This window comes from Chelonoidis abingdonii, chromosome 11 (assembly GCF_003597395.2).
Source record: "Chelonoidis abingdonii isolate Lonesome George chromosome 11, CheloAbing_2.0, whole genome shotgun sequence".
Lineage (NCBI taxonomy): Eukaryota > Metazoa > Chordata > Testudines > Testudinidae > Chelonoidis > Chelonoidis abingdonii.
Genome location: NC_133779.1, coordinates 47,858,642 through 47,885,110, shown reverse-complemented (window position 1 = coordinate 47,885,110; position 26,469 = coordinate 47,858,642). Strand labels below are relative to the sequence as shown.

The window sequence follows — 26,469 nt, the reverse complement described above, 5'->3', positions numbered from 1 at the left end:
ATGGAGGAATTGACCAGAATAGCTATTATGGAATAAGCTGTTCTACAAAAACTGTTCCAGAAGAACTCTTGTGTGGACACTTCTATTCTGGAATAGCTATAATGCTTATTAGGGTTTGTCTACATGCGAAATTTATTCCAGATTAAGGTAGGGTGTTAATTTAAAGGAGAGTACCTATTCTTGAGTAACTCCATGTGTGGGCTACCTTCCAAGGTGGATTAAGCTAATTCGGAATAAGGCACTCTAATTTTAGAATCAGAGCTTTTATACATGGCGTTATTCCAGAATAGTTACTCCTGAATAGCTATTCCAGAATAACTCCAGGTATAGACCAGCCCTTAAATTTCCATCCTACCTTTTTCTGAAATAACTTCTCCTTACAGACAGGCCTTTACAAGTTCCACTTAAATCCTAGTCTGGGAACTATGGGCCCGATTCTCCCTTGCCCTTTACCTTGGGCAAAGTGAATGCAAAATACCACCAATTTCGCACTGGTGTGAATCACAAGGGGCCTGATTCCCATTCACTCTACCCCTTTACACCGCTCCGGTTATGCAAAGAGACCTTAAAGTGAGAGTGACTGTAGCAAACCCTTTCTAGTATAGGCAAGGCCTTAGAGTAAGTGTGAATCAGGCCCAGTGTGTAATGGGGGAACCGAGCCCTTGAAATGAGACTGAAGTGGTGCATGGTCCTTGGACTGGTGGAGCCCAGCTCTGATTTCCCTTGTCTAGGAACTCAAGTAAAGTCTGTACATTGGCTCCTCAGGAGCCAGAAAATGGCTTTCGGAAGGCCAGGATCAGAGCAGCACACTGCACCCAATCCCAGAAGCTGGTCATCGGCTTGGCTTGTTACTGTGGGCTGGCTGGACCCCAAACTAAATCCTAGCCACCGCTAAGGCATTTGTTTTACACACTCTTAACCCGTGGGCAGTGGTCACAGCCCGGGTGATTGTTGGCTGCGGGATGCGTGCCTCGGAAACCTGTTTCCCAAGATTTAGTCATTATCGCCCGTATAATCGTCTGCCCTTGGTTCTTTGGAGCTGATCTGTCCACCGACCTGCTGCTTTGCAAAGAGCTGGCTTCTGAAACGGGCACCCCAGGGTGCTGCCAACCTAAGGAGACACTTGACTGACCATTTGGTGCCTTCAAATGCTAAGGCGCGGTGGAGTAGGGAGGCTCGGGAGTTGCGTCAGCCTTGAGCGTGAATCCTGTCTGAATCTGTCTATGTCTAGCGGCCCTATAGCACCCGTCTCACCGTCTCTGAATGCTTCCCGGGTAAATCAGATCAGCACAGACGAGGTCTCCTGGTGGCATCTTCATGTGCCATTTTCAGAGGTGGTTCCCTTGCTTCCTGTCCTTCACGACCCGCAAGGCAGCTGTCGCCCTCCACTCCCATTTACTGGGTGCAGACAGCAACTCGCTGTCTCGCCCAGGGCCCGAAATGACCCTGTGGGCATCGCGCCATGCCAAGCACACTCTAAGCTGGATTCTGTTTCGGGTTTCCTTGGGTGACATGTGCCCGGGTGCCTCGGATTAGAGTCAAGCCTCTTGAGTCTGATTTAAATCAGATTAACATAGGCAGCCTGGATTATCTGGTTTGCAAACAGGGCCTCAGATCCACCCAAATAACCGGGGGCAGGGAGGGGTTAGGTGCTGCTATCCCAGGGCAGCATGTTTCAATAGTGTGTCAGTGGACCTCAGGGGGCCACTCTTTAAAATGGGGGCTTGTTAATGACCGAAGCCCACAGATCTCACTTGGGGCCCTATCCAGCACTGCCAAGAGATACTGAGTACCCTCGATTCCCAGGGAAGTCAGGCACGTTTGATACAGGGATGGAGGAAGTTAAGATAGCTTTAAGTCACCTTTGTACTTCTCGGGCCTGATCCTCATTTACACCAAACTGTTCTGGTAACATAAAGGGTCCTTAAACTGGGTATAAATTACCTTGGACAAGTCAAAGTCTGTGCCTCAGTTTCCCCCCAATGATAGCACTGCCCTACCTCACGGGGACGGGGGTTGTGAAGACAAATGCATTAAAGACTATAGCATGCTCACGTACGGGGGCGGGGGGTGAGGGGAGCCAGATAATTACCTAAGATAAATTGTCTTTCCAGCCCCTGGTGTGTAAATTAGAGCAACCTCAGGGCATTCGTCTTAAGAGTAAAATTCACCTCTGTGCAGAGTGCCAGCACAAGAACTATGCAAGCCAGAAAAATAGGATTTAAGTGGGACATAAGTGGCACATAGGACCTCTCTGCAGGGTGAATGTCCCTGAAAGCCCTGCTATAGCCTCCCCTGCTGTTTTGTTTAAAAAAGAAGCATCTCTTTGAACCAATTCACTTTGGCTGGTTTGCTTAGGGGACGTTACATTGAACTATATTCTCCTTTAAATGAAGGCCTCTTTTCCCTGCTGTGGCAGGGAAATAGCGCCTTAGTGCCATGGAGAATCAGGCCCAGGGTATTTTAAACATCAAAAGGAAAATAATAAAATAAAACCTAGCGGAAATGATCCAGCTACTGAAGGGCATACGGGTCCTGAGAGCCTGGAACTGATAGATTTGAAAGTGGTCTGGTGTTTTAGTCTTCTGCGTACCGGAATTCCTCCATCCAGCCTACTGCTCTGTCTACAACAGTGCCCAGCTGTCGGCGGTTGCAGACGAGATTTTGGAAACCTAACCCACTGGTGGGTTAAACGCATCCAGCTTATAATTCCTTCTCGGTTTGCTTCCCCAGCAGAATGCACAGAGGTTAGGAGTCTCCCAAGCAACTCATTCTTTAACCACGCCTGTCGTGTCGGTGGCCACTCCAAGTTTGTTGACCCAGGGCCTGCCTTTCTCTGCCATGCCCACAGCATACAACACAGGTAAGTGCGATGGACGTGAAATTATGGTGTTGATTGGAACCGCCGCCGGCATGTTGCCAACTTTCGCCATACAATGCATAACATCCTGTGGAACTCATTGCCACAAGATATCGCTGAGGATAAAAGCTTAGCAGTTTTTTTTGTTTTTAAAGAGTGGTCATTTATATGGATAATGAGAACATCCACTGTTACATCAGTAAGGATTTTAAGGTCGTGATTCTCATTTATGCTAAGGCCTCATTACGCTATTGTGGCAACGTAAAGATGCCTTGAAGTGGGTGCTAATTACAGTTACTTCCACTTCATGGCCCTTTTATGCTTCCAATGCAGTGTAAAGAAATCTTACTGCAAATGAGCGTCCGGACCAAATCCCAGCATCCTTCTGGGCATAAGCCAGTTACTAACTGGTTGGGGTTAGGAAGAAAGAGAGATGAAGGCTATGGAACACCTGTCCCCAGAAAAGGCACTATGTCTTTGGAACCTGTCCCACACCTGTGCAGAGTGGAAGGTTTATCGGTTTCTTGTATAACCCAGTTTGGCACCTGCTCAGAGAATATCTTGTAAAAATGCTGCATGAAGCTGTTTGTCTAAAAGCCCGGAGTAGGCGGCTGGGGAACACCCTCTTATAATTAATAGGTGTTGCCCAGCAGATGTCTGCTCACAGGCAAGTAGAAGTCTCCTCTCCCTGCATGGATTTCAACCTTGATCAGAGCGTTCAGTGCAAGGCTAGATTATGAATGGAGCATAGGTTTGTGCTCATCCCTCTGCATAGGGGTGACAGGGGAAAAATGTTCAAACGTGGCTGCCGGAATATTTGGCTAAAAGGCCTGATTTCAGAGCTGCTATTGTGATGATCATTGCTCCTATTACTTTAGGGTCCTGCTGTCCCAGATGATACCAGGGCCCAGGGCCGCCCAGAGGGGGGTGGGGGGGGGCAAGTGGGGCAATTTGCCCCGGGCCCCACAGGGGCCCCCACAAGAGTTTTTTGGGGGCCCCGGAGCGGGGTCCTTCACTTGCTCCGGGGCCCCAGAAAACTCTCGCGGGGTCTGGGCCCCCGGAGCTTCTTCCGCTCTGGGTCTTCAGCGGCAATTCGGCGGCAGGGGTCTTTCCACCCCAGGACCTGCTGCCGAAGTGCCGGGTCTTCGGTGGCAATTCGGCAGCAGGGGCCCCCCCGCCACCGAAGACCCCAGGCCCCCTGAATCCTCTGGGCGGCCCTGCCACTGCCTCTTTGTGCTGCGGACTGCATGCACACACACACATGATGAGGGACAGTCTCTTCCCCAAAAAAGCTTCCAGTTCAAGAGGTCTCATCTTTCCTCCTCTCTTTGACGATGCAGAATTTTTCTCTGCTATGCAACTGCTAGCGGATGAGCCAGTCGGCTGTTCTTAAATAATAACCATTTCCAAAGTGAATTAAACTAAACCCAGTTTAAACCCACCTGAATTCTCAATGAGAGCATCCATACAGGGGTTTAATTCGGTTTAACTAATCCACTTTCAATTCACACTTTTCAGTAATTGAGATTAATTTTCCTGAGTGTGCCCTGTGCACAATCCCCAGTTAGGCTTATCTGGAATTTGAACTGCCATGGGCTTTAGATGGGCTTGGAGTGAGTGTTCTCCATCCAGGAGAAGTGTATAACCTGCTCAGCGGTGTGTATTATATGTCCCCCTCTATGTCTGTTCTGCAGAGCCTACCAGATTAGCTCAAACTATAGCAATGTACATTTCCACGTGTAGGAAAATCTGCAGTTCAGTCCCCAAGCGTTAGCCAAAGCCGGTGGCTGTCATGCCCAGTGGTTGTAAAGTGCTACCAAGCCTTAATGGTTCACAGCTGGTGTAAATGCCTGAGCCAGGCACAGAGCCACAGAGAATCAAGGGCTGGGACTTTCTGGTGGGTGTGCCGCAAATCGGCATAAGTAACTTTGGCAGCCTTTCAGCTCCCCTTCAGCCATCTCTTTGTGACGTGCTGCTGCAGGCAGGTTTGTCCCTGCAGGGGTGGGGAAGACTGAAACCACAAACGCCCAACATGAGAGGTGGGGTGCGGTGGGTGATGAGTGGCGCACAGGAATTCTGGCTCTATTGTGTGTGCATCAATGTTGAGACAATACAGCAGAACCGCCTTTGATCAAAGGTCAGTTCTTTTAGCAGAAAACAATTCTCTGGCAACGCATAGTTACTCCCAGCCTGACCAGCTGTCCTGATTTTATAGCAAGTTTCATGATATTTGGTCTTTTTCTGAAAGCTCCTGCTCCTGGAGTCATGTGATTATATAAAATGTCATCTCGTTTTTTAAGTACATTTCTAGCCCTCATGATTGCTGAGAAGAGCTGGAAAACATGACTTCTAAATGCTCAAAAAACAGATTTTTAAGCCAGTCTTGTGGTTTTTCAGGGATACGATTCATGCTGTTTAAACAGCTGGGACTGGCAAAACTGTTACTGTCTCTTTGGTATTGAGGTGCATAACAGATGTCTCCAGCCCCTGAGAAGTTACAAGAATTGTATATACAAAAAATAACCCTCCCGCCCAACTGCATTTTTCAGGGCACCAAAACGATTTGTGAATCAAATTTGCAAACTAGTTTCAGCCGAACCTCATCCCCGCCCCCCCCCAAATCCCTGAACACAAATCTCCGAAGTGTCAAAATGTTTTGTTTAGAAAGTATCAAAACAAATTATTTTGACATTTAATTTCAAATTGACTTTTTTGAAACAAAATGTCAATTTGAATTAATGTTCAAAACGTTTTGTTTGACTTGAGTGAAATCACTTTAGTTTTTCATTTTGTCCAGAAAACTGAAAAAAAATCCATTTTGGTTCAAAACAAATAGTGAGGGTTTTTTTTGTTTTGTTTTAATTTTTTTGGTTTGGCCACCAAATTAAAAAAAAAACACAACAAAAATAAAAAAACAACCCACTCCACCCAAAACTAACCACAACCAATCTTTTGCTCAGCCCTAGTAGTTAGTATATTTGAATGCCATCCACTGGCATATGAGAATAGGGTGTGTAATATTGTTCATAAGTTTATATGTTTGATAAAGTTGCTGGCTCATTGCAAGATTAGTTCGTCATTGAGCAACTATTAAGACAAGCTATTGACAGCCCAAGGCCTTGTCTACATGAGAAAGTTGTCCCAAACTAACTAAAGTCGGTTTCAAAAGTGGTTTAATGAAACCTATGCGAATACTCTTATTTCAGTGTAAGAAAGGGGATTAATTTGGTTGAATTGATCCTTAATCGATTTAAGGTAAACTGAAATGAGCCGAGCTGAAACTGAAATAAGAGCATCCACACAGGCATCTAGAGCAGGAGCAACTTCCTGGGGTAGACAAATTCTGATTCCAGTCACTTACCCTCTCAGTGTGTGGCAAAGGCATGACAGGTGCCCCTTTAAGAGTTCCCCTGAAGGAGTCCAAACAGTCTTAGTGCTGGTAGTCCTTGTAGGAACCTCACAGCCCTCTCTGCTGGGAGGCAGTGGGAAGCAGGTTAGCGCCTCCAGTATTCCCCTGCCGTCAGCCTTCTCTGACCCTTAGCTCTAGCTTAGAGCCAGCGGGCTGCCCCCTCTGCCTTCTCCTCCTCCTGCCTTTGGCATATACAGCACCTTGCACACTGGGGCCTCTAGCTGCTACCATGATATAAATAAGGAGATGACAAGATCTTTGAAAGGCTGAGTCTGGAGGGAGAAGAAAGGAGAGGAGGGGGCTGCCATGCACTGGAAGGTGGAGTGGAGCAGATTTGGAAGCAAAGATAGCTTGTATCTGATTACGCAGTATGATCACATGGAGTTCGTTAAAGTGATGGCCTTGCTGATGTCTCAGCTAACTCAATTAAACAGCAGCAAGATCAATGTCTGCAGCCGCTTTTATCATGCCAGGTATCTCAAGAAGCTTTCATAACAAAATAAGATGCTGATCAAACACAAAAAGTTGATTATTCCATTAAGAAGCAGGTGCGTCTTTGGTTCAGATGTAAACTAATTCTAATCAACGGAACGTACGAGTCCCACTTCCACTTCCTCTGTACTACTTAGCCCTGCTGTGGGGTAGAAGTGCTGCTTGGTGCACTGCATAGGGTGAAATTAACTAGGTAAGCGTATGCATGTGTGCACCACTGCTCCATACTTCTGAGTGTGAGTATACACTAGTGCCCTATTCTGTGTGGAATCAGTGTGCATGTTTGTGTTTATATCCTATTATTCTGGACTGGATATAGAGTGTGTGTGTGTGTGTGTGTTCTATATACCACTACCCTCTACTGGATGGAATCAGTGTGTGTGTGTTTCTACACCACTTCCATTACTGGATGTAATCCCTTTATGTGTGTGCATGAACTACTGCAGTCTCTTGGATGGAATCAAAGCTGCTCATCCGTGTGTCACGATCCCTATACTGCACACAGTGAATGGTGATTCTCCTTTAGCTCAAGCAGAACGAGTCTGTGATTTTTAGAGGAGGAGGATGTGCGTTCTATCCCCGAGTTTTCTGGGCTGTTCCAAGCAGCCGTTGTGCACATCACGATGACACCTGCGAGGTTCCTGAGTTGCCTACAGATTTGTTACAATGTGGAGAAGGATTTGCTCTCCACCCTCATTTGTAGCAGGCACCAAGCTCAGGATTTGGTGTGGAGACAGATTTGCTACGGTAGCAATGAAGGGTTTGCTTCTGAACAGCATGTCTTCTGTTCCAGATTATCAGCTGACCAGTGCCGAGTTATCCTCACTCCCGGCGTTCAGCTCACCCAGTGGGTTGTCGCTTGGCAACATCTCTGCCTGGCAACAGCAACATCAGCAACAACAACAGCAACAGCAGCAGCAGCAACAGCAGCAGCAGCAGCAACAACATCTTGTTCCTGTATCACTAAGCAACTTAATGTAAGGGAAATGGAGGAGTTGGGCACTCAGCAGCGACTCATAGTTGCATGGTTCCATAGGGTTTAAGGCCAGAAGGGATCATTAGACCGTCTAATCTGTCCCCCAGATACTCCTCTGTTGAGTCCTGTAACTTGGCTTAGACGAAAGCATTTCAGTCCTCAGTGAGTTTGTTTCCTTGAACACACACTGCAGCTGTGTATTTCGACAGCAGTTATTCCTGATTTGGGGAGGCAGTTTTGCCTATTGGCTGGAGCACAGGGGACGTGGAGCCAGCACTCCTGGGTTCCATGCCTGGCTCTGCCACAGATTCCCAAGTCACTGCCCTGCTCTGTGCCTCAGTTTCCTCAGTTGTAAAATAAGGAAAATGATACTGATCTACCTCACAGGGCCCTAATTTAGGTGTTTTGAGATTCTGGTCCAGACATTGTTCTAGAAGGACAAATTCTTATTTCTTTCACGTTTGAGATGGTTGACATTTTGGTGAAAAATCAAAACCTCCCATATTTATATTCTGAAATCCTGCTGGGGTGCCTCATGTTCCCATTCTGCATAGCTAGGGCTTGTCAACATACTACATTTCCCATGATGCACCCTGGTCTTTGTACTGGTGAGGGGAGGCAGTTGCATCATGGGAGTCCCTGGCATGGTGCATCATGGGACATGTAGTCAACAGCAGGCATGTGAGGAAACTGCACTGCAGCTCCTATGAGGCCGCACAGAAACTGTGTGAATTGAAACATTTCAGTGTTTTGGCTGAAATAACTAGTTCGTTTTTTGGATGAAAATAGAAGTTTTCTGTGGAAAGCAGACATTTTGTGCAAAAAAATTCATTTAGTAGAAAACCTGATTTTCCATCGAAAAACTACCCTAGCTCTGAGTGTCATTGCTAGAGGAAAGCAAAATATTTAAAGCAAAATGTGAAATTCCTGACAATTTCAGAACCTGTAGGCCCTGCTGCCTGAAGCTGCTGTTGAGTAATAATACGGTGCGGTTACACATTCTGCTCTAGGGTACGCACACCACCATCATCAAGATGGGCCGGTGCTATGCCCACAGGTTTTGTGAGTAGCGAGACTGATCTACACGCTGGGTGGCCCATACGATATCCCTGTAACGAATCAAGCCAAAACAGTCATGAACTTCGAGGAATTTTGTATCTGAACTCTGTTATTAACACCAGTGGCTTCATTTGCTATGGGGACACAGGAGGCAGTTGGCTCCCGCCGAGATCTACCCCCTTTGTGGGGTCTCAGAGCCCAGGCTCCAACCTGAGCCCAAACGCCTACATTGCAATTTTACAGCCCCGGAGCCTAAGCCCCATGAGCCTGAGTCAGCTGACTTGGATCAATCTTGCCCATGCCGCGGATCTTTTATTGTGTAGACATACCCTTATTGAGAGACAGTTCCTGCTCCAAATATCTTGCAGTCTAAATAGACAAAGGGAGAATTATTGTCCTTATTCTCAAATGGGAAATCAAATCCCAGAAAGAATAAGGGTTTGTCTACGTGCGGACACTGACCCAAACAGCTTTTGTTCAATATCTCCCCTTGTGAACACTTTATTCTGGACTAAATAGGGTGCTTCTCAAGCAGAGGAATTATTCTGCAATAGAATGTCCGCACGGAGCAACTTCAGTCAGTTTCCCTACGCAGACAAGCCCGAAGGTTATCTGAGAGTGAGATCCACAGACTCATGCTGGTGCGCTAAGAAAAGCTGTGCTTCAAGGAGGGGGTGGGCTTGAGACCCCAAGTGACAACCTCAAAGCAACATCTTGCTCCCAGGGTAGGACAGACATAGTCTTGGTGGCTTGCCACAGGTCACACAACATGCAGGTGGTGGAGGCAGGAATTGGACCCAGGTTGTCAGAATCCTAGCCAAAGGCAGGTTGCCAGGTTTGATCAACCAAGCATTGATCAAATGCTGCACATTCAGGCTGAGCTGTCAGTGGAATAAGCAGGAGCTTTGTCTATGCAGGGGTGCGTGACCTTTCTCCGTCCTTGGCCTGATTTGAGCAGGACAGAGTGTTCTGTTGGGTTATCTGCTGGGAAGGTGCATTCACTCCAGACAGTTTGTTTATTCACATTATATGGAATCTAGATGGGCCTGATCCTCGGTCCCCAGTCCAGGCGGTTCCTGCTTTTTTCCCCTCAAAACACTTTTCATTTATACCAACCCCCATAGCTGCCCATGGGTGGGGACAGCTCCTCGGCAGGCACAAATTGGGAGCAATGGAGCCACCCCTGTTGATGTCAGCTGAAGATTTGGCCCAGTTGTTGTAAGAATATCGCATTGTTTGGACAGGCACTGTGCTGAAGTCTCTAGTGTAGCATGGAGGAGGGAAGGGGATCAGAGTGTATTCAGACAATGGCACAGAGGAGAATGTTGCTGTGTGTGTGTGTGTGTGTGTGTGTGTGTGTGTGTGTGTGTGTGTGTGTGTGTGTGTGTGTGTGTGTGTGGTGTGGGTGTGTGTGTGTGTGTGTGTGGTGTGCCGCGCGCCCCACTGCCACCTACTGGCTGGAATCAGAAGGGTGTGTTGTAGGCCCTAGACTCAGAAGTGTAATTTATATTATGATGATTGTTTACTTGTATTACCATAGTAGCTAGGTGCCCTGTTCATGAACCAGCAGGACTCCAGTGTGCCAGGGATTGTACAAACATAGAACTGTGCTTAGAGGACTTAGCCAAGATCCCCACCACTGCATTGTGCTAGGGGCTGCAACAGACATTTAGGGGGCTTGTCAACACACAGGGGCGCCGCTGTAGCGTGTCACTGAAGACGCTACCTACAACAGTGGGAGGGGTTCTCTTGTTGGCATGGCTATGCACCTCCCTGAGAGGCGATAGCTAGGTTGACGGGAGAATTCTAGTGCTGTTGTACCAGGGGATAGGTGCTGTCTGTACCGGGGGTCGCTCAGGGGGTTGGCTTTTTCACACACCTGAGCAACGTGGTTTACCAACCTAATTTCCTCGTGTAGACCAGGCCATGGTAAGAGCCCATCTTTGCTCCAAAGAGCCGAGAGCCTAGTAGAACTGGCTAGAAAAGGCTTATCCAGGTGAAAAAATGTAATGAATATTTTGTAATTTTCAGCTAAAGTTTTCTATAGTGTTATTGTAGCTGTGTTGGTCCCAGGATATGAAAGAGATGAGGTGGGAGGGGTAATATCTTTTATTGGACCCACCTCCCTTGATGAAAGAGACAAGCTTCGAGCTACACGGCTAAGAGTCTAGTTTGACAAGACAAACCACGGCTGGGATGGGAAAGAGATCCACAGAGAGAGGAAGTGACAGGCTCAGGGTCACGCAGGCTGGCAGCATGGCCCAGAAGAGAGTGCACCTCTCCTGGTTCCCAATCTAGTGCATTCTCCATGCCTATATTCCCTTTCCAAGCCCACTAGCAGCAGCAAGCTGTGCTGCTGGCAATAGCTGCTTAGCAAGGGTTAGCTTCTTTCTGGCCTCAGAGCAATCAAACCATCCATTGCAGCTGGCCAGTTACAGAAGCACCCTAGGACTTTTAATTCCAGACAACCCCGATGTCTCCCAAATGCCACAAACGTCCTTTATCCTTAGAAGAAGCGCGTTTGATGCTGTGCTATCATTGCTAACGCAGCAGGTTTCACTGCTGGACATCAGGGGCCAGGTTCTCCTTGGCGTGAGGGAGCAGCATAGAGGGGCCTTAATGGGTCTGGAGGATGCCAGCTAGAGGGGTCTGGTGCTAAGGCGTTAGGTTGGGTTTTAAGAGACTTGGATTCTCATCCTGAGTCTGGCCTAGATCTGGGTGATTTGGGTGCAAGTTACTTCCTTTCTCTCCATCTCAGCTTCAGCTGTGTAGACTGATAATATTAAACTGCACTGAGATGGATGGATGATAAGATCTCCACATTTCTATGATAGAAAAGGCCTTTACAAATGTTAATGATCAATATTTCTCTCTTCCCCTTTCTCCATCTGTTTTTTTCACCTTCTCTGTATCTATCTCTTATTCCTTCACTATCCCCTTCTTTTCTCCTGTCTCTCCTTTCCCTCTCTCCACTCCCCATCCCTTCACTGCCGCCTGCAGACAAGGGGGTCACTTATCTCACACCACCACGTTGACTGTCAACACCAACCCCAACATCAGCATCAAGTCGGAGCCCGTCTCACCGAACCGGGAACGAAACACTGCCACGCCGCTCAGCTCCTTCCCACACCAGAGCCGGCATGAGCCGACGGGGCGTTCTCCCGTCGACAGCCTCAGCAGCAACGCCAGCTCCTATGAAGGCAACGAGCGGGATGACCCCGCCAGAGCTGATTTTGGCTCGTCCCTCGGCCTCCTGAGACCCACGACCGAGGCCGAGGGAGAGAGCCCATCCGTAAAACGCGTGCGGCTGGACGCCTGGGTAACATAACCAGTCCCAACCCTCTTCGAGCTGCTTTCTGCTCACGTCCAGGTGGGGACGGGCAGATGTGTGTGTTGGGGGTGGGGTGGGGGTGGGATTGTTACCAGTGGCAGGGTTGGGAGGGGGAAAAGGGAGGGCCAGGGTGGAGCTAAATGGGTTTGGGGTGGGGGCGGGGACTTATTATAAACTGCCTGAGAAATAGCTTTAGGATTTTGTAGGCATTCATTCTAGCGCAGCAGGCAATGTTTGCAATACGTAAGGCACTCCATGGCTGAGAAGAGCTTAGAATCAAGAATAGGGGGGTGTAAGGGGGAACGTGTCACCAAAAAAAAAAAAAATCAATCACTTATCCCAGCAAGCGTCGGGCGTGCGTGCTAGGTTGTTGTCGATAAAATTCACCCACTGGCGATCGGGAGTCGGGGAGGGCATGAGACGTGTGCCCAGTTTGTAAGGTCAGACCTAATTCTGAAAGAAGAGTGCCTTGGATGAGAGAGGTTCTACAGGAACTGTACCTGGGACTTCTGACTGGATGCAGAGAATTTCTTATGCACACACAGACATATGCACATTTTAGCTCCAATTCCACAAGGCTCTGCGCACTCTAAACGCCCACTGATGTGCAGCCATATTCAAATACAGCTGAGATTTTTTGCCACTCTCTCGCTCCCAATCAGAGGGTGACCGGGACCGCCGTGCAGAACGGCCGGCGTGAGGTATATGCGCCGCTTCAGTTCCACTCAACAAAATAGCACTTCGGTGAGTGATGCCTCCCTTTCCTGGCCCCTCAGTGCAATAGGGCTGGATGTCACTCAGCACGAAGTGGTAACCTACCAGTGCTGCTGGGTCACATGCCATATCTCTCCTCTGTATCTAACTCACTCTCACAGCCCAGCACGCTTGGAAAGATCTGAATGCTAATCAATATCCCAGTTCGGCGGCTTGGCTTCATCTAATCAGTTTCAACTCCAGTTATGTTGCTAAATTAAAAATGAATAATAATAATCGTCTGTGCAGAGAGAGCTTTCCCAGTGCAATCTATAGGGCCAGATTCGCAGCCAGGATAAGTCACCTCAGCTGCATTGTATAATTGGTGAGCCGTCTAGCAAATGGTAGTACAGTCCATGCCACTTGAAGGCCACTTTGCACTGCCAGAACCATATCAAGGGACATGAGTGTAAATGAGAACCAGGCTCCTGATTTTTAGGGTTTTATCTGACAGTTCAGATGAAATTGATTTAAAGAAAAAATCCACTGATAGATCATCAGATTAGTGCCACCCATCTTTGCAAATGGCAGCTTTTCAAACACCCCACTGAGGTCTAGAATGGTGCATAGTGGAACTATTCCATATACCTGAATAAAAAAAGAAAGACATTTAAAAGCAGAGGAGAAGGGAAGATCTTTTTATTTTTTTTTTTAATAAAACAGTTTTGCCAACCACAGATAGGGAAAAATGATTAAAGAAATGTCTAAATCTCACATCAATTAAAATTCATACTAATTAGATATTGGTGAAGTTTAAATTAGAGCTGATAAAAAAAACAAAAAATTATTCATGGACATTTCTAAAGTTTTTTTCATTGACATTCTCATTTTTCTTTGAAATTTGAAGAATTCTGAAAAAGCCCTTGAACAGCAAGTGAGGAATGTTTGCAAAAATCTCATCAACTCTTTTTCTTCCTCAAAATGCAAAACTTGTATCAGTAATTTGAAATTAGAAAGTTCTGGTCAATTCTACATTTGGTTGAAGAATTAGGGGAAAATGTACAAAAATTACATTGGAAATTGTTTTCCTTCTCCTCCCCTTCATCCAAATCCAGAACTTTTTTGTCATCATTTTGAAACTCAAAAGTTCTGGGCCGTACTATTGTTTGGTCGCAAAATGGGTAAAAAAAAAAAAAAGGCAAGTCTTTTACTGATCTTCCTCCCATTTATTTTGTAAAGATTGAAACTTGATTAAAATTTTCTTTGTGATTTGAAAAATTCCAGCTTAGCAGTTTACATTAGGGATTCAACGGAGGGAAGTCAGTTCAGTATAAGCTAGTGAGGGCATTGCCCTGTGATACTTTCTTCCCGTGCAGGCCATTCAAGCTGATTTCTCCTGTCACAATGGCTCAGGCAGTTAGCTACATCACAGATAGAACAGAACATGCATCTTCATCCCCTCCTGACAATTTTACCACCAATGTACTGTACTGACCCAACCCTAATATACTGTAATCGGCTCAGCTAAAGCTTTCTACTATCCAGTGAACAGAAACACACACATTTCTCCTGCTTAACCTTTACGGATGACAACGTTGTCATTCTCAGACTTTATCTGAGTCATAGTATGAACAGAGGCTGATAAAACCCCGATCGGGTTTATGAATTAGCAGGACAAAAAAATACATTCTATAATGTTGATGTCCATGGGATGCTTTGCCACTGATTTCAGTGGTAGCAAGATATATGCCTAAGGGTTGAGCTGAGAGAGAGCTTATGTGCTTAATTCGTATTTGTGTAGGGTAAAATTCACCCCAGGCAGAGGCCCATGTACCACTTCAGTCCTGTTTGGGGGGTTTCTGGTGATGTATGGGACTTGCGTATCTGCATGGGTTGAATTCCAGCCATCCTGCCAGATCCCTGGTTGCATTGAAGTAAATGGTACAAAGTTCCCATTCAGTTCAGCAGGCCGGGAGCCGTGTGATTACGCTAAGCAGTTACCTGATGGGGCCTTTGTCCCCTTTGGTTACCGGCCCTAGGGGTAGCGTGTGGAATTAGAAAATCTGTTCGAAGTCAGGCGACGGCACGTTTCTCCACTGTGGGTCTCAGGTCACTCAGACTTATACCTTCGCCACATAGGTGTCACTCAAGGGTTGGCACGGCTGTAAGGCGTCATCGTGGTTCACAGCTGTGTTTAAATGGCAGCAGCTGGGCAATCCAGCCAGAAATGCCAAGCTGCCTCCCCTCTCCCTCTGTACTCTCTACTCCTTTAATTTGCCATCTCTGATCTTTTTTATTTTGTCTCCCAATCTCCAGCAGGCAGGAACACATTTTTCACTCTTAAAGCCCCCCTCCCCCCAAAAAACTCCCTCTCCCAAATTAAATAAACCAAAGGGCAACATCCTTGCTGGTCTACGTTGACACGTAAACACCAGATTGACACCAGCTGAGGAACTGGCAACGTGCATGGTCATCCAGGGTATGGGGAGCATGGGAGACTGAGTGAGTGGCGAGAGAGGGGGCTCATTAGTCATTTCCAGCAGGCCTTCTTCTCCCAGTGATTAGTGGCTTAGTTTACACGTGTGTGCTGCACCTCCAGTTCATTGCCCAGCTCGCAAACGCTGGTGAGGCTGTGGACGGGCAGCTTCCTCTCTCATCATTAGGTAAGATCTTCAAAAGCTTTGTTCGCCATACTGGGTATCCCCATTCCTGTCCCCCGCCACCCCCACTGCCCCGGGGTCAGCAAAATTGAAATGAGAAGGGAAGCCAGTGCAGTCAGCTCAGGAATCTTGTACCGAAGGGCTTTTGGGAACTCCCGCAGATAACGTCTGAGTCCTCTGCAGACAAGTGTTCAAACCCTCCTTTCGCCTGCATTTGCGAATGGATGAACATTAATACGAGGGCTCAGTTTATTCCCTTACCTGCTCTCCCACTCCATCTTTTACGTTTATCCTCTGCTTGGGATCATGGTCCCCCACCAGACTTGCCAGGGCACCTCAGTTCTGCCGCGGGGGAACTTTGTTTTCACTGAGTTAATTACCTGTGCCAGTGGAGTTCTGCTACCATTTGTGGCTGCTCTCTGAGATAGTTGAGAAAGCAAATTCTCTTTGAGCATCTACAAGCTCAGTGGCTTTGAGATCTGCCAAACAGGCCCAGAAATACTTCAAAGTGGAGGAGGAAAAAGTCATGGTAGGACTTGCAGGTGTGGTCGGCTTCTTGTAGCCTATCATTTATTCCAGAAGTTTCTAGACTTTTAGAATACTTCCAACTCAGTGCGAGATGAAAGGCTGAGAAGCAGAAACCTGTTGAGATGACAGCAGCTAAAGAATAAGAGTAACAAAGCACTAAAATGCGAGATGGTTTCAAAACAGAACATTTTTGTTTGTTTTTTGATATTTTCTGCAACATTTTGGAACTTTTTCATCTTTTTGTTGTTCAATTTTTGAATATTCTCAATTAGAAAAATGGACATTTTCAGTTTTGAAATGAATGTTTTTGGTTTAGGAAATTTTCAGTTTTGGAAAAGCCCTTCCATGGGCTATGCTGACCAACCAAAATTAGCAGTAAGGGAAGAAAGGCAAAAAGCCCTCCAAAACCCCCAAAAGAACAGTTACATGAAAATGCAATGCAATAAATGCAGGTTTTCTAAGGGGGGAAAATGTAAAAAAAATCTAATTTTGAGAGGTGACTTTTTTTTTAATTTTTTTTTGTTTAAATCATTTTTCATTTAATTTTTTTTTTTTGGCCTAGTTCTCCCAGATCTAAAGCCTCTCTAAATATATGTGTGCCATTAAAACACAGCTCTCCTTGGCAGATTTCAGTTCGTTCCCCGAGCGGTCATGAGTTCTCATCACAAAAATCACCATTGCCACTGGCGCAAACTAGACCCCTTTGCTTGCAGCCTCAGTAGAAAGGCCCCGAACTGAACGTGCCCCTTGGGGAGTCGTTCCAGAGCAATGAATAGCAGTAGCAGCGCTGCTGACTGCATGGTTCTATGGAACAAGGAAGGACTTCATTGTCCACATCCATCAGCCTTTCTCTAGTGAAGAGCAGGGTTGAACTGATGCTGCTTTCCCTATATAATCAGATGCTAACTTAGCGCTTTGTTTGACAGTTCAGATGAATTTGCTAGCAGGTTCTTCCATAGATAACTTCTACCATGACTTTTTTCCCTTAAATGAAATTCCTCTATGTGCAAAGGCACAATCAAAGCCTGAGGAACATTAGACCCACTAGTCTCCAAGCCATGGGGCTTAAATAGGAATTAAGTGGTGTACACATCTCATGTTGGCCCCTTTGCGTATGGATGAGTTTCATCCTGGGGGCTAGATCTGCAGCAGGTGTAAATCAGTGTTATTTCCATTGATCTACACTGAGGATCTGGCCCTTGGCAAATTCTGGACTTATGGACTACTGCCACCTTGCAAAATTATCATGCGAATGGAGCAGCTTGGGAGCAAAATCCTACTCGCCATAATGATGGACACATCAACAAATTATTCTGTTTGCTTGTCAAAGAGACCTCGAAAGTTGAGCAATTTGCAACTTTGACAACACTTCGTTTGAGAAAAAGTTTTGATTATTATTCCTTTTTGTTTCATTAAAACAAAAAAGTTTCCAAATGTCAACAGATTTTTTTTCCGCAGTAAAAATGTTGACTACTTTCCCTATGGGCTCGCAATCCAGAGTGGAATTTTGCAAGGCTACGTGGGGCTGTGTTGCAAACTGGGCATTGTGTGGGAGGTCTCTGTGGTAGGTTTTGTGTTGCCTCCATATGTCAATCTAAGCTGAAGTCCCCAATCTGAAACGTATCTGACCATCAAAATCAGAGCATGCCCACCTTATTACATTAGCGATGTACGGGTACCAGCCTGCCAGCCAGCCAGCCGAAGGCTTTGCACGGCCATGCTTTGAAATTAAGCAGAATACAAAGCTCTTTTCATCAATTTTATTTTTCCATCACTATCCTGCAAATAAACACTTTCTCTCCTGTTGGGAGACTTACGGTGGAATGTCATTTGCAGCTCTCAGTGCATTCTGTAGTCAAGAGGATCCGAAATGATTAACTCCACGGACAGGTATAAAAGACCATCTGGTACTCAGCGATCTGACCAGCTCAAACATCAATGTAGAACAAACCTGAGGAAAAACATTTTTGCTCATTAACTTCATACTCTAACTCCCAACTTGGTGTGTCTATCTTGGAGTTGAGAGCTTGGAAAATAAAAATGCAACCTGGGTGCATATATATATTTTGAGAGAGAGAGAGATGGAGGCAGACCACCAACTGACTGACTAAATCAGTTACAAAATGGCACTAAACTGTGGCACCAAGCAGCTAACATTTCAAATAAATAAAAAGCCAAGGTTCAGAGGTGATCTTCAGGAATCTGGTAGTGGGACTTTAAAATGTGCATTGGCTCAACCCATTTGGAAATATGGCTTGTGGGAAAGTTGGGACTGCACCATGGGAATTGACAGAGGGGGACGTGGGGTTTAACAACCACATTAGCTTCACCGTTTGGGTGAAATGATTTTTGGGTTTGTTTGGGGTTTTTTTTCGTCTGGGTTATTCTCTATTTCCCCACAGACTGTAGAATCCAGTAAAAGCCTCCTGATTTTCAAAAGATAACCAGAAGAACGACAATCTAAGAAATCAACACCTTCCTTTGTGCTTCTATAAATATGTTTCCGATCTTTTAATTTTATTTCTCGTGCTCCACTGTACTGTTGACAGTTACATTGTGTATAATTTTTTTTTAATTTGGAATTTTGCGTTGTATAGGGTTTAGTTTTAAATATATATATATATATATTTTCCATTTTTTAAAAAGGGGTGTTGCAAAAAAAAAATTGCACGATTTAAATGACAAACAGTTCAAATGCTGCAGTTTTTAGAGATATGGAAGCAAAACGGAGCTTATTTATTCTCAAAAGCTATAAAAGGTGTAAAATGCATGAAAAAAAAATATTTACAAAAAACAAAAACAAAAAAAAAGATGAAAAAAATGTAACCTGAACAAAGTGTAGCGTTAAAAAAAAAAATTTAAACGATGACAACAATGAAAAACAGCTAATATATTGTGTTTGGCTAGTTTGCTTTTGTTTTTAATTGTTCCTTTTTTTTTTTTTGGAGAATGAAATACAATTGTGTATATTTTCATATAAGAAGTATGCACTGATATGTTTAAAAAAAATGATATATTACTTTCTAAAGATGTGGTTACTTACCAAAGTCTGTTTCCGATCTTTTCCTTCTTGAAACCTATGTGGATCCTTCAACATACGTACGCTGGGGTTAAATACAAGGGGCCTATTTGAAGATACACTAAGATCTCTTTACGTTGCTGTGGGAGAGCTACAGTGGCATGATCTTAATGCTGCTTTACACTGCCAGAGCAGCGGAAAGAGTCCTTTGTGTAACAGGTTTACTTCTCAAGCGACTCAGATGTGGGGTTTCCTTTGATGTGTAGTACCTCCCGTACGAACACCAAAAATGTAGGTCTTAGCCTAGGTTATGAACAGATTTTAATCATAGGTTAAATGTTCCATCAAAGACTGTTTTAACCCATCAGGAGAACAAAATTGTCCTTCAAGGTTGGGGCGTGAGACAAATCAAGATGTGCACTGAGGATTTCCTGGGTAAATTAAGAATCAAACACAGCACTGGACTCCTGTGTAAAGTCATATTTTGTCGAGTCGATTCCAGTGCATGAAATTGGATCAGGTGTTTCGTCCGTATACATCGGAGATGGTGCTCCTGGAAGTTGTAGCATTTTGGTGCCCTGGTTGCTGTTCATTTCAATCCCTGAGTGTGCTTATGTTTGGCCACGACAGAGGCCAGTTGACTACATTGGGACAGGTTGTGGTCATGTGTATGGTTTTTGCAGTCCTAAGGCTTATGGAAATTTTAGGCCACTTCAAAAATAACGTGACATTTCCTGTCATCTCTTAAGGAAAGAGGTTGGGTTGATTCGCCTTTTTCTGAATAAGGAACTGGGGTGCAGCAAAATTTCAGAGATCGGTGTATTTTCAAAATTTGGGTTTGCAGCAAAATATTGTCAAAGGTGCAATCGGTCTATGGGACATGGTATCTTCCAAATGAGAAGGGCAGAGAGAATCACTCTCCGAAGCTGGAGTTCAGACTAGAGATTGGAGATAAATTTTACGGAGCCTGATTCTCCAGCAGAGTAAAGAGTCACAGCTGCACCTACTTTAAGGCCCTTTTACACTGCCAGAGTTGTGTAAAGGGGCCTGAGTGAAGGAGAATTCAAACTTGTAAACAAGTGAATAGAATTAATTGGACAGCCAAATTCCTAACAGAGTTATCCAGTGGCAATCAGGTACCATTGTATATGGCGACGGGTATAAATTGGGTTGAATGAAGTACTGAATGGGGATAAGCCAACAGGAAAATCTTGGACCCTACCACCCCTTCACTTTGCCGGAGGGATCGGAGGTTGGCATTGAATGCAAATTTCATATTTGGCTCCTATCTCTAAAGTAGGTGAAAGCCAAACATGAGGGGCCTGGTTCTCCGCTGGCGCGCTTCTCGGGTAATCACTAGCGCCGCTGCAAAGTGAGTGTAAAACACTGCTGTTTCATCTGGTAGAGAATCACACTCATATTGCACTGATGTCAATGTGCAAACAAGGGGCCGGGCAGCTGCGAATCGGGGAGAGCAAAATCCAGAGCAGTGTTGCAGTCTGAGCCCACCTCTGGACTTAGGCAGCGAATCACATGGGGCCAAATCCTCTGCTGGTGTAAACTGGAGCCAGTGGAGCCATGCTGAGGCTGTCAGCATTGGGGGGGAGGGGGCTGTGCTGGACTAGGGAGGTGGCTATGCTAAATGAGTTCTCTCCAAACTCAGCACTACTACGACAACTTGTTCCTTCAAGCTTAGCCCAAATTTCCTCCATAGGACATATTTTGTCAGCAACAAATCATACGGTTTTCTGAAATTTTGCACACCAAGGGTCTTATGCTAATCTCCCACCCCACCCTCAGTTATACAACTATAAAGCAATGTTACTACCCAGAAGCTCACGTGGGGATATAATTGAGGGCAGAATTTGGTGTAAACTAGAGCCGGTTGGGAAAAAAACAACCCAAGAGCGACTGTGTTTCGCAGGAGGAAGCAAAGAAAATGATCTGAACTTCCGCACTGCTGAAAAATCTCAGCCATCTGAATCAACAAACTGATTTTTTTTTTATTTAAAAAAAGTTCCGTTTTTTGGGTCAGAAAATTCTGGTGAAATTTTGAAAAATAAACGTTGACTGGCTTAACAAAAACCAAAACCCAACCTCACAAATTTCAGCAGCAATTTGAAACATTTTGACCAGCTCTAGGATAAACATTGTAAAACTTTGAATAATCACGTGGACAGGTAATCTAGAGAGAAATATTTATTTCTTTTAGTGGCTCTCTTAAGAGAGATTGCAGGAAAAGAATATATATATAAATATATATATATGGCTACACGGGAGTTCTTAAACTCTTTTTTTTTCTTGGTAAATGCCAATTCCCTACATTGCTTAACTATCCCTACTAGCAGCAAGGTTTCTAGTGAACATTTACACGGTTTTGTAACCTGATAGTGTCAAAGAATTGTTTTCAGTTTGCTAAAAGGTTTCAGGTTTGTTTCTTCCCATGCCTATTGTTCCGTGCCATTCTCCATTTCATCATGATGTCGTCCTCTCTTCCCAGTTCATACTCCCAAATGTTGGGTAGGATTTTGAGAGATCCCGGCCTCTGAAAGCATCTGAAATATATTCTTCGTTGGCCTACAATTCTGTTTGCCCAATAAAATCATGGGGGGGAGCAATGGAGGGAGCTGCCCGATTCCCCCCTGGTCTGTCCGGTTGTCAACCTTTGCTCCATGTTTGGGTTGATGTACGACTGTTCGACCGCATGGCTTGGTGGCAGTGGGGGTGAGGAGAGGCTGGCAGAGGGATGGCGGAAAGCCAGATCCTGTGCTGGTAAAGACAGGCCTGTGGGATCCAGGTGCGCCTGGCACTTGAGTGGTGGCCTGGTGGCTGCCTCCTGCCCTGCACCAAGGACTGCCTCAGTTGTGAAGGGGAAACGGCTCCCTGGCAAAATGGCTACCCTGCACTCGAGTTTAGGTTCCCCAGTGGGGTTTAAGGAGGCCTCATGCCTCACGGGAATAAACTTAAATACTCCACCCCGCCCCCTCGGCCTCCTCTATACAAGGCTGGCGCAAGATGAGCCAGTGTAGCAACTCGGGACCTTTAGCACCAAAAGCCTAGGCCTCTATCTCTTGAGCAAATGGAGCATCTCCCTTAGCTGGTAGGAATAGCAAACTCTTATCCTCTGTGCGGACCAACCACTAGAGGGGGGCATGGCCGCCTCATCCCGTGCGTTGCAGCAGCTTTGCTGAAAAGGTCAAAGGGCCCGTTTGTGGGGAGACAGGGTGTAGATCAGCGCTAGCTGCGGCAGGGCCACTGGTCTCCAACCTCTGCCAGACTAGAACACTCGATAGCAGGACCCAGCATGGCGCGAGCTCTGCTCTGCTCTGCTGGGGGAAGCTAAGGCTGAATGGTACTTCTCCATTGTATGGCAGGAGAGTAAATCAACGGCTTACTCCCATGAGGAAAACAAGCCGGGTTGGGCCCAGAGCCATTCAGAGGGTGCTGAGGTGCAGGGGGTGGGGGGTGGGAGAACTCATCTCTACTGTTATAAAAGGCTAGACTCTTAAGTCCAAACTGAAGCTTTGAATCAAGATGGTTTCTCCCTGTGCTAGGACACAGCCCTTGGGGGGCAAAGAGCGAAGGCAGTTTGGGAATGTCCCCCCTGCAGCCATAATAAGATCCTGACTAGCTGTGTGAGGAGAGAGGAGTGCTTGATCCTGCACCCCCCACACCCCAAAGCTGCCCCTTGGGAAAGCAGGATGGGGTCAGATCTGTCCAGCTTGTCTTGGTAAGTGGGAGTCGGGCAAGGAACAACCCTGTCCTGGCAAGCAGATATCCGAGAGCCTAGAAAATCACATTGCCCTCCTCTCCCTTACATCTTAGCATAAGCCACATCCTCAGCTGGTGTAAATCATTGACACTTCATTGATGAAGCCAGCTTACACCTGTTGAGGGCAACGCCCTGTATTTTCTTCCTTTCTCACCTGTTTCCATCTTTCTTCCCCCCGCACTTCACTCTCCCTCCTTCTCTCTGTTAAAAAACCCCCCACCCCATTAATTGAGTGTTACGTTCTCGCTACCTCCGTCATCCCTCCTTCTGTCTGAAAACCAGAAGCCATGAACAGTTTGTAGACGAGGACCTTTCCTCTGGCTTTTCTTTCTTCTGGAGCTCCAGTCTCCTGTCTTTCTTCCCTTCTCTCTGACCTTTAACTTGTAGTATTTTACCTGGCTACTGTAATTGTAAATAGCAAGTTTCAATATGTTAGCAATGGTAACAGTACAGGAAACTGTTTTTTTGTTGTATTGATATGAAATGAGATTATATTTTTGTCAGAGTATATTGTAATAATACTGACTTTGAACATGGCTGCAATTGTACAGATTATTCTTGTTTCACCCTCTCTTGACCTGTCCTCCTTCCTTTCCTTTATCCACAGACCTACTCCCCCTTCCCTGCCCCTCCCCTATTTGTTCTATATTGTAGAATTTAAACCCATCCAGGCGACATGCCAGGGTGGATAGAGGGCCAGGAGTTGGTGATGGACTGAGCAAAGAGAGAGCTTGCAACAGAGCCCAGGATGATACTTCGTAGAGAAGTCCTGAAAGTCCCAGGGACTGATTCACCCACTCCTTTGCACGTTACACCAGTGCGAAGTCAGGATGTAAAGTAATTAGCTTTGCACGGGTATCAGTGACAAGGCCAGTTGTGTGTTAAAGCTCTCCGGGCTGGGTTGTCTGAGGAATGAACCCGAGACCTTGGGATCTGAAAGCAGGAGTATCTAACTCCTGTTTGAGCTAGTCTGTGTGCAGTAAAACTCATAAACTGCTTTAGCTGCTACAGGGGACAGCATCACGCTGCACCAGCACAGGTTAAAGATAGTGAGGAATCAGGACTGTATTTCCCAGTGGCTTTAGCAGGTAGGAACTAGGTCCTCAGATAGAGTAAATGTATTCAGAGCTCTGTTGAAGAGAACAGGGCTGTGCTGATTTATGCCAGCTGAGCGTCTGGCCTGCTTCTTAATTCTGTGGTTTCTAATGTAATTGTCTCCCTGCTAGTATGGAAATGGCCCACCTACCAGAGTGACCATCTCAGACACTGATTTAAGGCTAGATTGGAGGCATTCCAATCCAGGTGTTCCCATTACTTAGGTTCAGTGTGGCATCCTTTTCTCTGCTAGAGGCTGCTGGTCCACATAGAGGTGGATGGCCCTGCCACCACCTTAACTAAGGGAGTCTTTTAGCTCAAGCAGAAGAGGCTCCTGCATTTAAAGCCAGAGATGCCAGGCTTGATCTCCACTGCAAGCAATGAACCACCAGGAAGCAGTATTGGCAAAGGGAGTAAAGATCACATCCCTGACAGAATTTCCCCTCCTGCTCAGAGAGGCCAGCATGAGCCACTAGAATCCCATTGAAGCCTTCAAAGTGGGTCGGAAGTGATGCACATGCCTCGCACTGGCCCCTCTGCAAGTGGGTGAGTTTTACTCCCTCCTCTGTATTCCCCATAAGGGACAGAGAAGCCCTCGTGTTGCGGCAGAAACAGGAATGCTCCGACCTCATTGCCTTGAGTCGGTGTGGATCAGAACTTTCCCGAAGTATTAGGTGAGTCCAGTTCTACCCTGTCTCTGTTTAATAAATCTTGCTTTGCTAGCAGAAAGGAAAGTGTGTGTGACTGTCCTGGGCAGAGACAATCTTCCCTGCAGATCTGGGCTGGTTCTTCTGTATCCCCTCTACACACTATAGGAACTGGGCCAGATTCCCAGCTGGCTTCATTGGAGTCAGTGGGCCAGATCTTCGGCTGCTGTAACTCAGGATAGCTTCTGTGAAGTCAATGGAGCTACGCTGATTTACGCTGGCTGCTCCACTGGGCCTCATTTACCCTAAGGCCCCTTGACACCGTTCTGGCTGGGTAAAAGTGCGTCAGTGTAAATTTATCTTTATTGCCCCATTCGAATATTGCTGTCTGATCCTTTCATTTCAGTCTCTCCAGCAGAGAAAACAAATCTGAGAGCAAGCCCACAACAACTGAGTGGGATCAAAGGTAGGGAAAGTGATCTGCCAGCCCCTTGTCTATAGGCTTTGTTCTCATTTACACTAACACCTGCTCTACCCACCGATTTTGTCCCAGTATAACGATATCAGTTGGTGGGGGGGAGGTGAATAGTTTACCGATATAGTTATTCCAGTATAACCCCTGATGTGTATGCAGTTAAACCAGTATAAAGGTGCCTTGTACTGGGTCGTGTATTCCCCTTTCCATATGGGAATAGCTATACCACTATAAACCCCTTCATGCCAGTATAACTGCATCCACACTTGGGAGGGATTTCTCTCTTTACCTCTATTGGTATAAAGTAGAACAGCTTTTGTGTGCCTTAAACCTCTTTCACACAACTGTGGCAGCAGAAAGGAGGTCATAGCGGGTATAAATTTGGGTTCCTTTACCCAGCCAGAATTATGTAAAATTGTAAATGAGACTGTAGACCATATTCTCCTTAGGAAGGACAAACCAGAGAGCACACTTTCTGGCCATGCTTGGGGCAATTTCTCTGTTTCAGCTCAGCCCAGGACCTCTTCCCCCCCTCAGCCAGCTGTTTCAGAATAGCTTGCGGTTACTGGCATGATGTTAAAAATTCTCAGGATTGTGGCCGCTCTGCGGTGGGTGACCACGCACGCCTATCTCAGATCTCCTCTAGGTGATGTTAACATCAGGTCCTCTTTCCCTCCAGCTACCCACCCTCCTCGCTCCCTGTAAATCAGATAGATCGGGATAGATGTAGTGTTCTCTGGGCTATGTGCAAAAACCTTTGTAAAATAGAATAAACCCTTTAAATTATGCACTAAAGAAACAAAACAAACCCCCAACATATATATATTGTGGTTAGTCGAATTGCCTACACAGTTCAGCCCGCCTATATTGTCACAGGCAGCTTTCATTTTCCCGCCCGTGATGGTGCAAATGTACAAAAAATTGTGCACTTCCCTTTATTAGTTGTATTTATTGTTTAGAAAGGCAATTTTAAAAAGCTATACTCTGTATCTATAAGTATAGATATATATATATTTTTAACCTCTTCTTTCCCACACCCCGTCCCCCCCAATGCTCCCTCCTCTTTTTTGTGTGTGAATTAAGGGATTCTGTTCTCTTGGGTGGCAACAGATCAGTTTAAAAAAAAAATCCATGACCTTTGTGGAGGAGAGATATGGGGGGAAGGGTAATTTTTCTGGGGGGTTGCCCCTCTTTGATACATCTGGCTCATTGGAAGACCATTGATCTAGTGAAAGCGAGAAAGCAGTAGAGAAGTGGATACATGCGAGTAGCTTGTAAATTTCCATCCAGGATCTTTGGCTAGGTCCATCTTTCTCTAGGCATTTGCATCCCTGGGGTCTGGCCTTCTGTATTAATCTCCCAACCCCTGTGAGCTCTTTCTTGGTACATCCTTGCTTTCTTATTCCCAGTCGTGTCCCTTCCCACCCCCACCCATCCCACCCCCGTTGACAAT

The 26,469-nt window shown here is 45.9% G+C and overlaps 1 protein-coding gene across 10 annotated transcripts in view; it reads left to right on the top strand.

Annotated features, from left to right (window-relative positions):
* MEF2D (myocyte enhancer factor 2D) overlaps nt 1–23,335 on the top strand; it is a 177,650-nt gene extending 154,315 nt beyond the window's left edge. For 7 of the 10 annotated variants that reach the window (XM_032792119.2, XM_032792121.2, XM_032792122.2 and 4 more), the window contains 4 exons: nt 2,734–2,863; nt 7,555–7,738; nt 11,797–12,115; nt 15,933–23,335. In XM_032792119.2, coding sequence (XP_032648010.1) covers nt 2,734–2,863; nt 7,555–7,738; nt 11,797–12,115; nt 15,933–15,956 — 657 coding nt within the window. In that variant the 3' untranslated portion in view covers nt 15,957–23,335. Of the gene's footprint in view, nt 1–2,733; nt 2,864–7,554; nt 7,739–11,796 lie in introns of all 10 variants that reach the window. The other 3 variants (XM_032792124.2, XM_032792120.2, XM_032792123.2) reach the window with 2 other exon arrangements.
* Nucleotides 23,336–26,469: the final 3,134 nt, after the last annotated feature.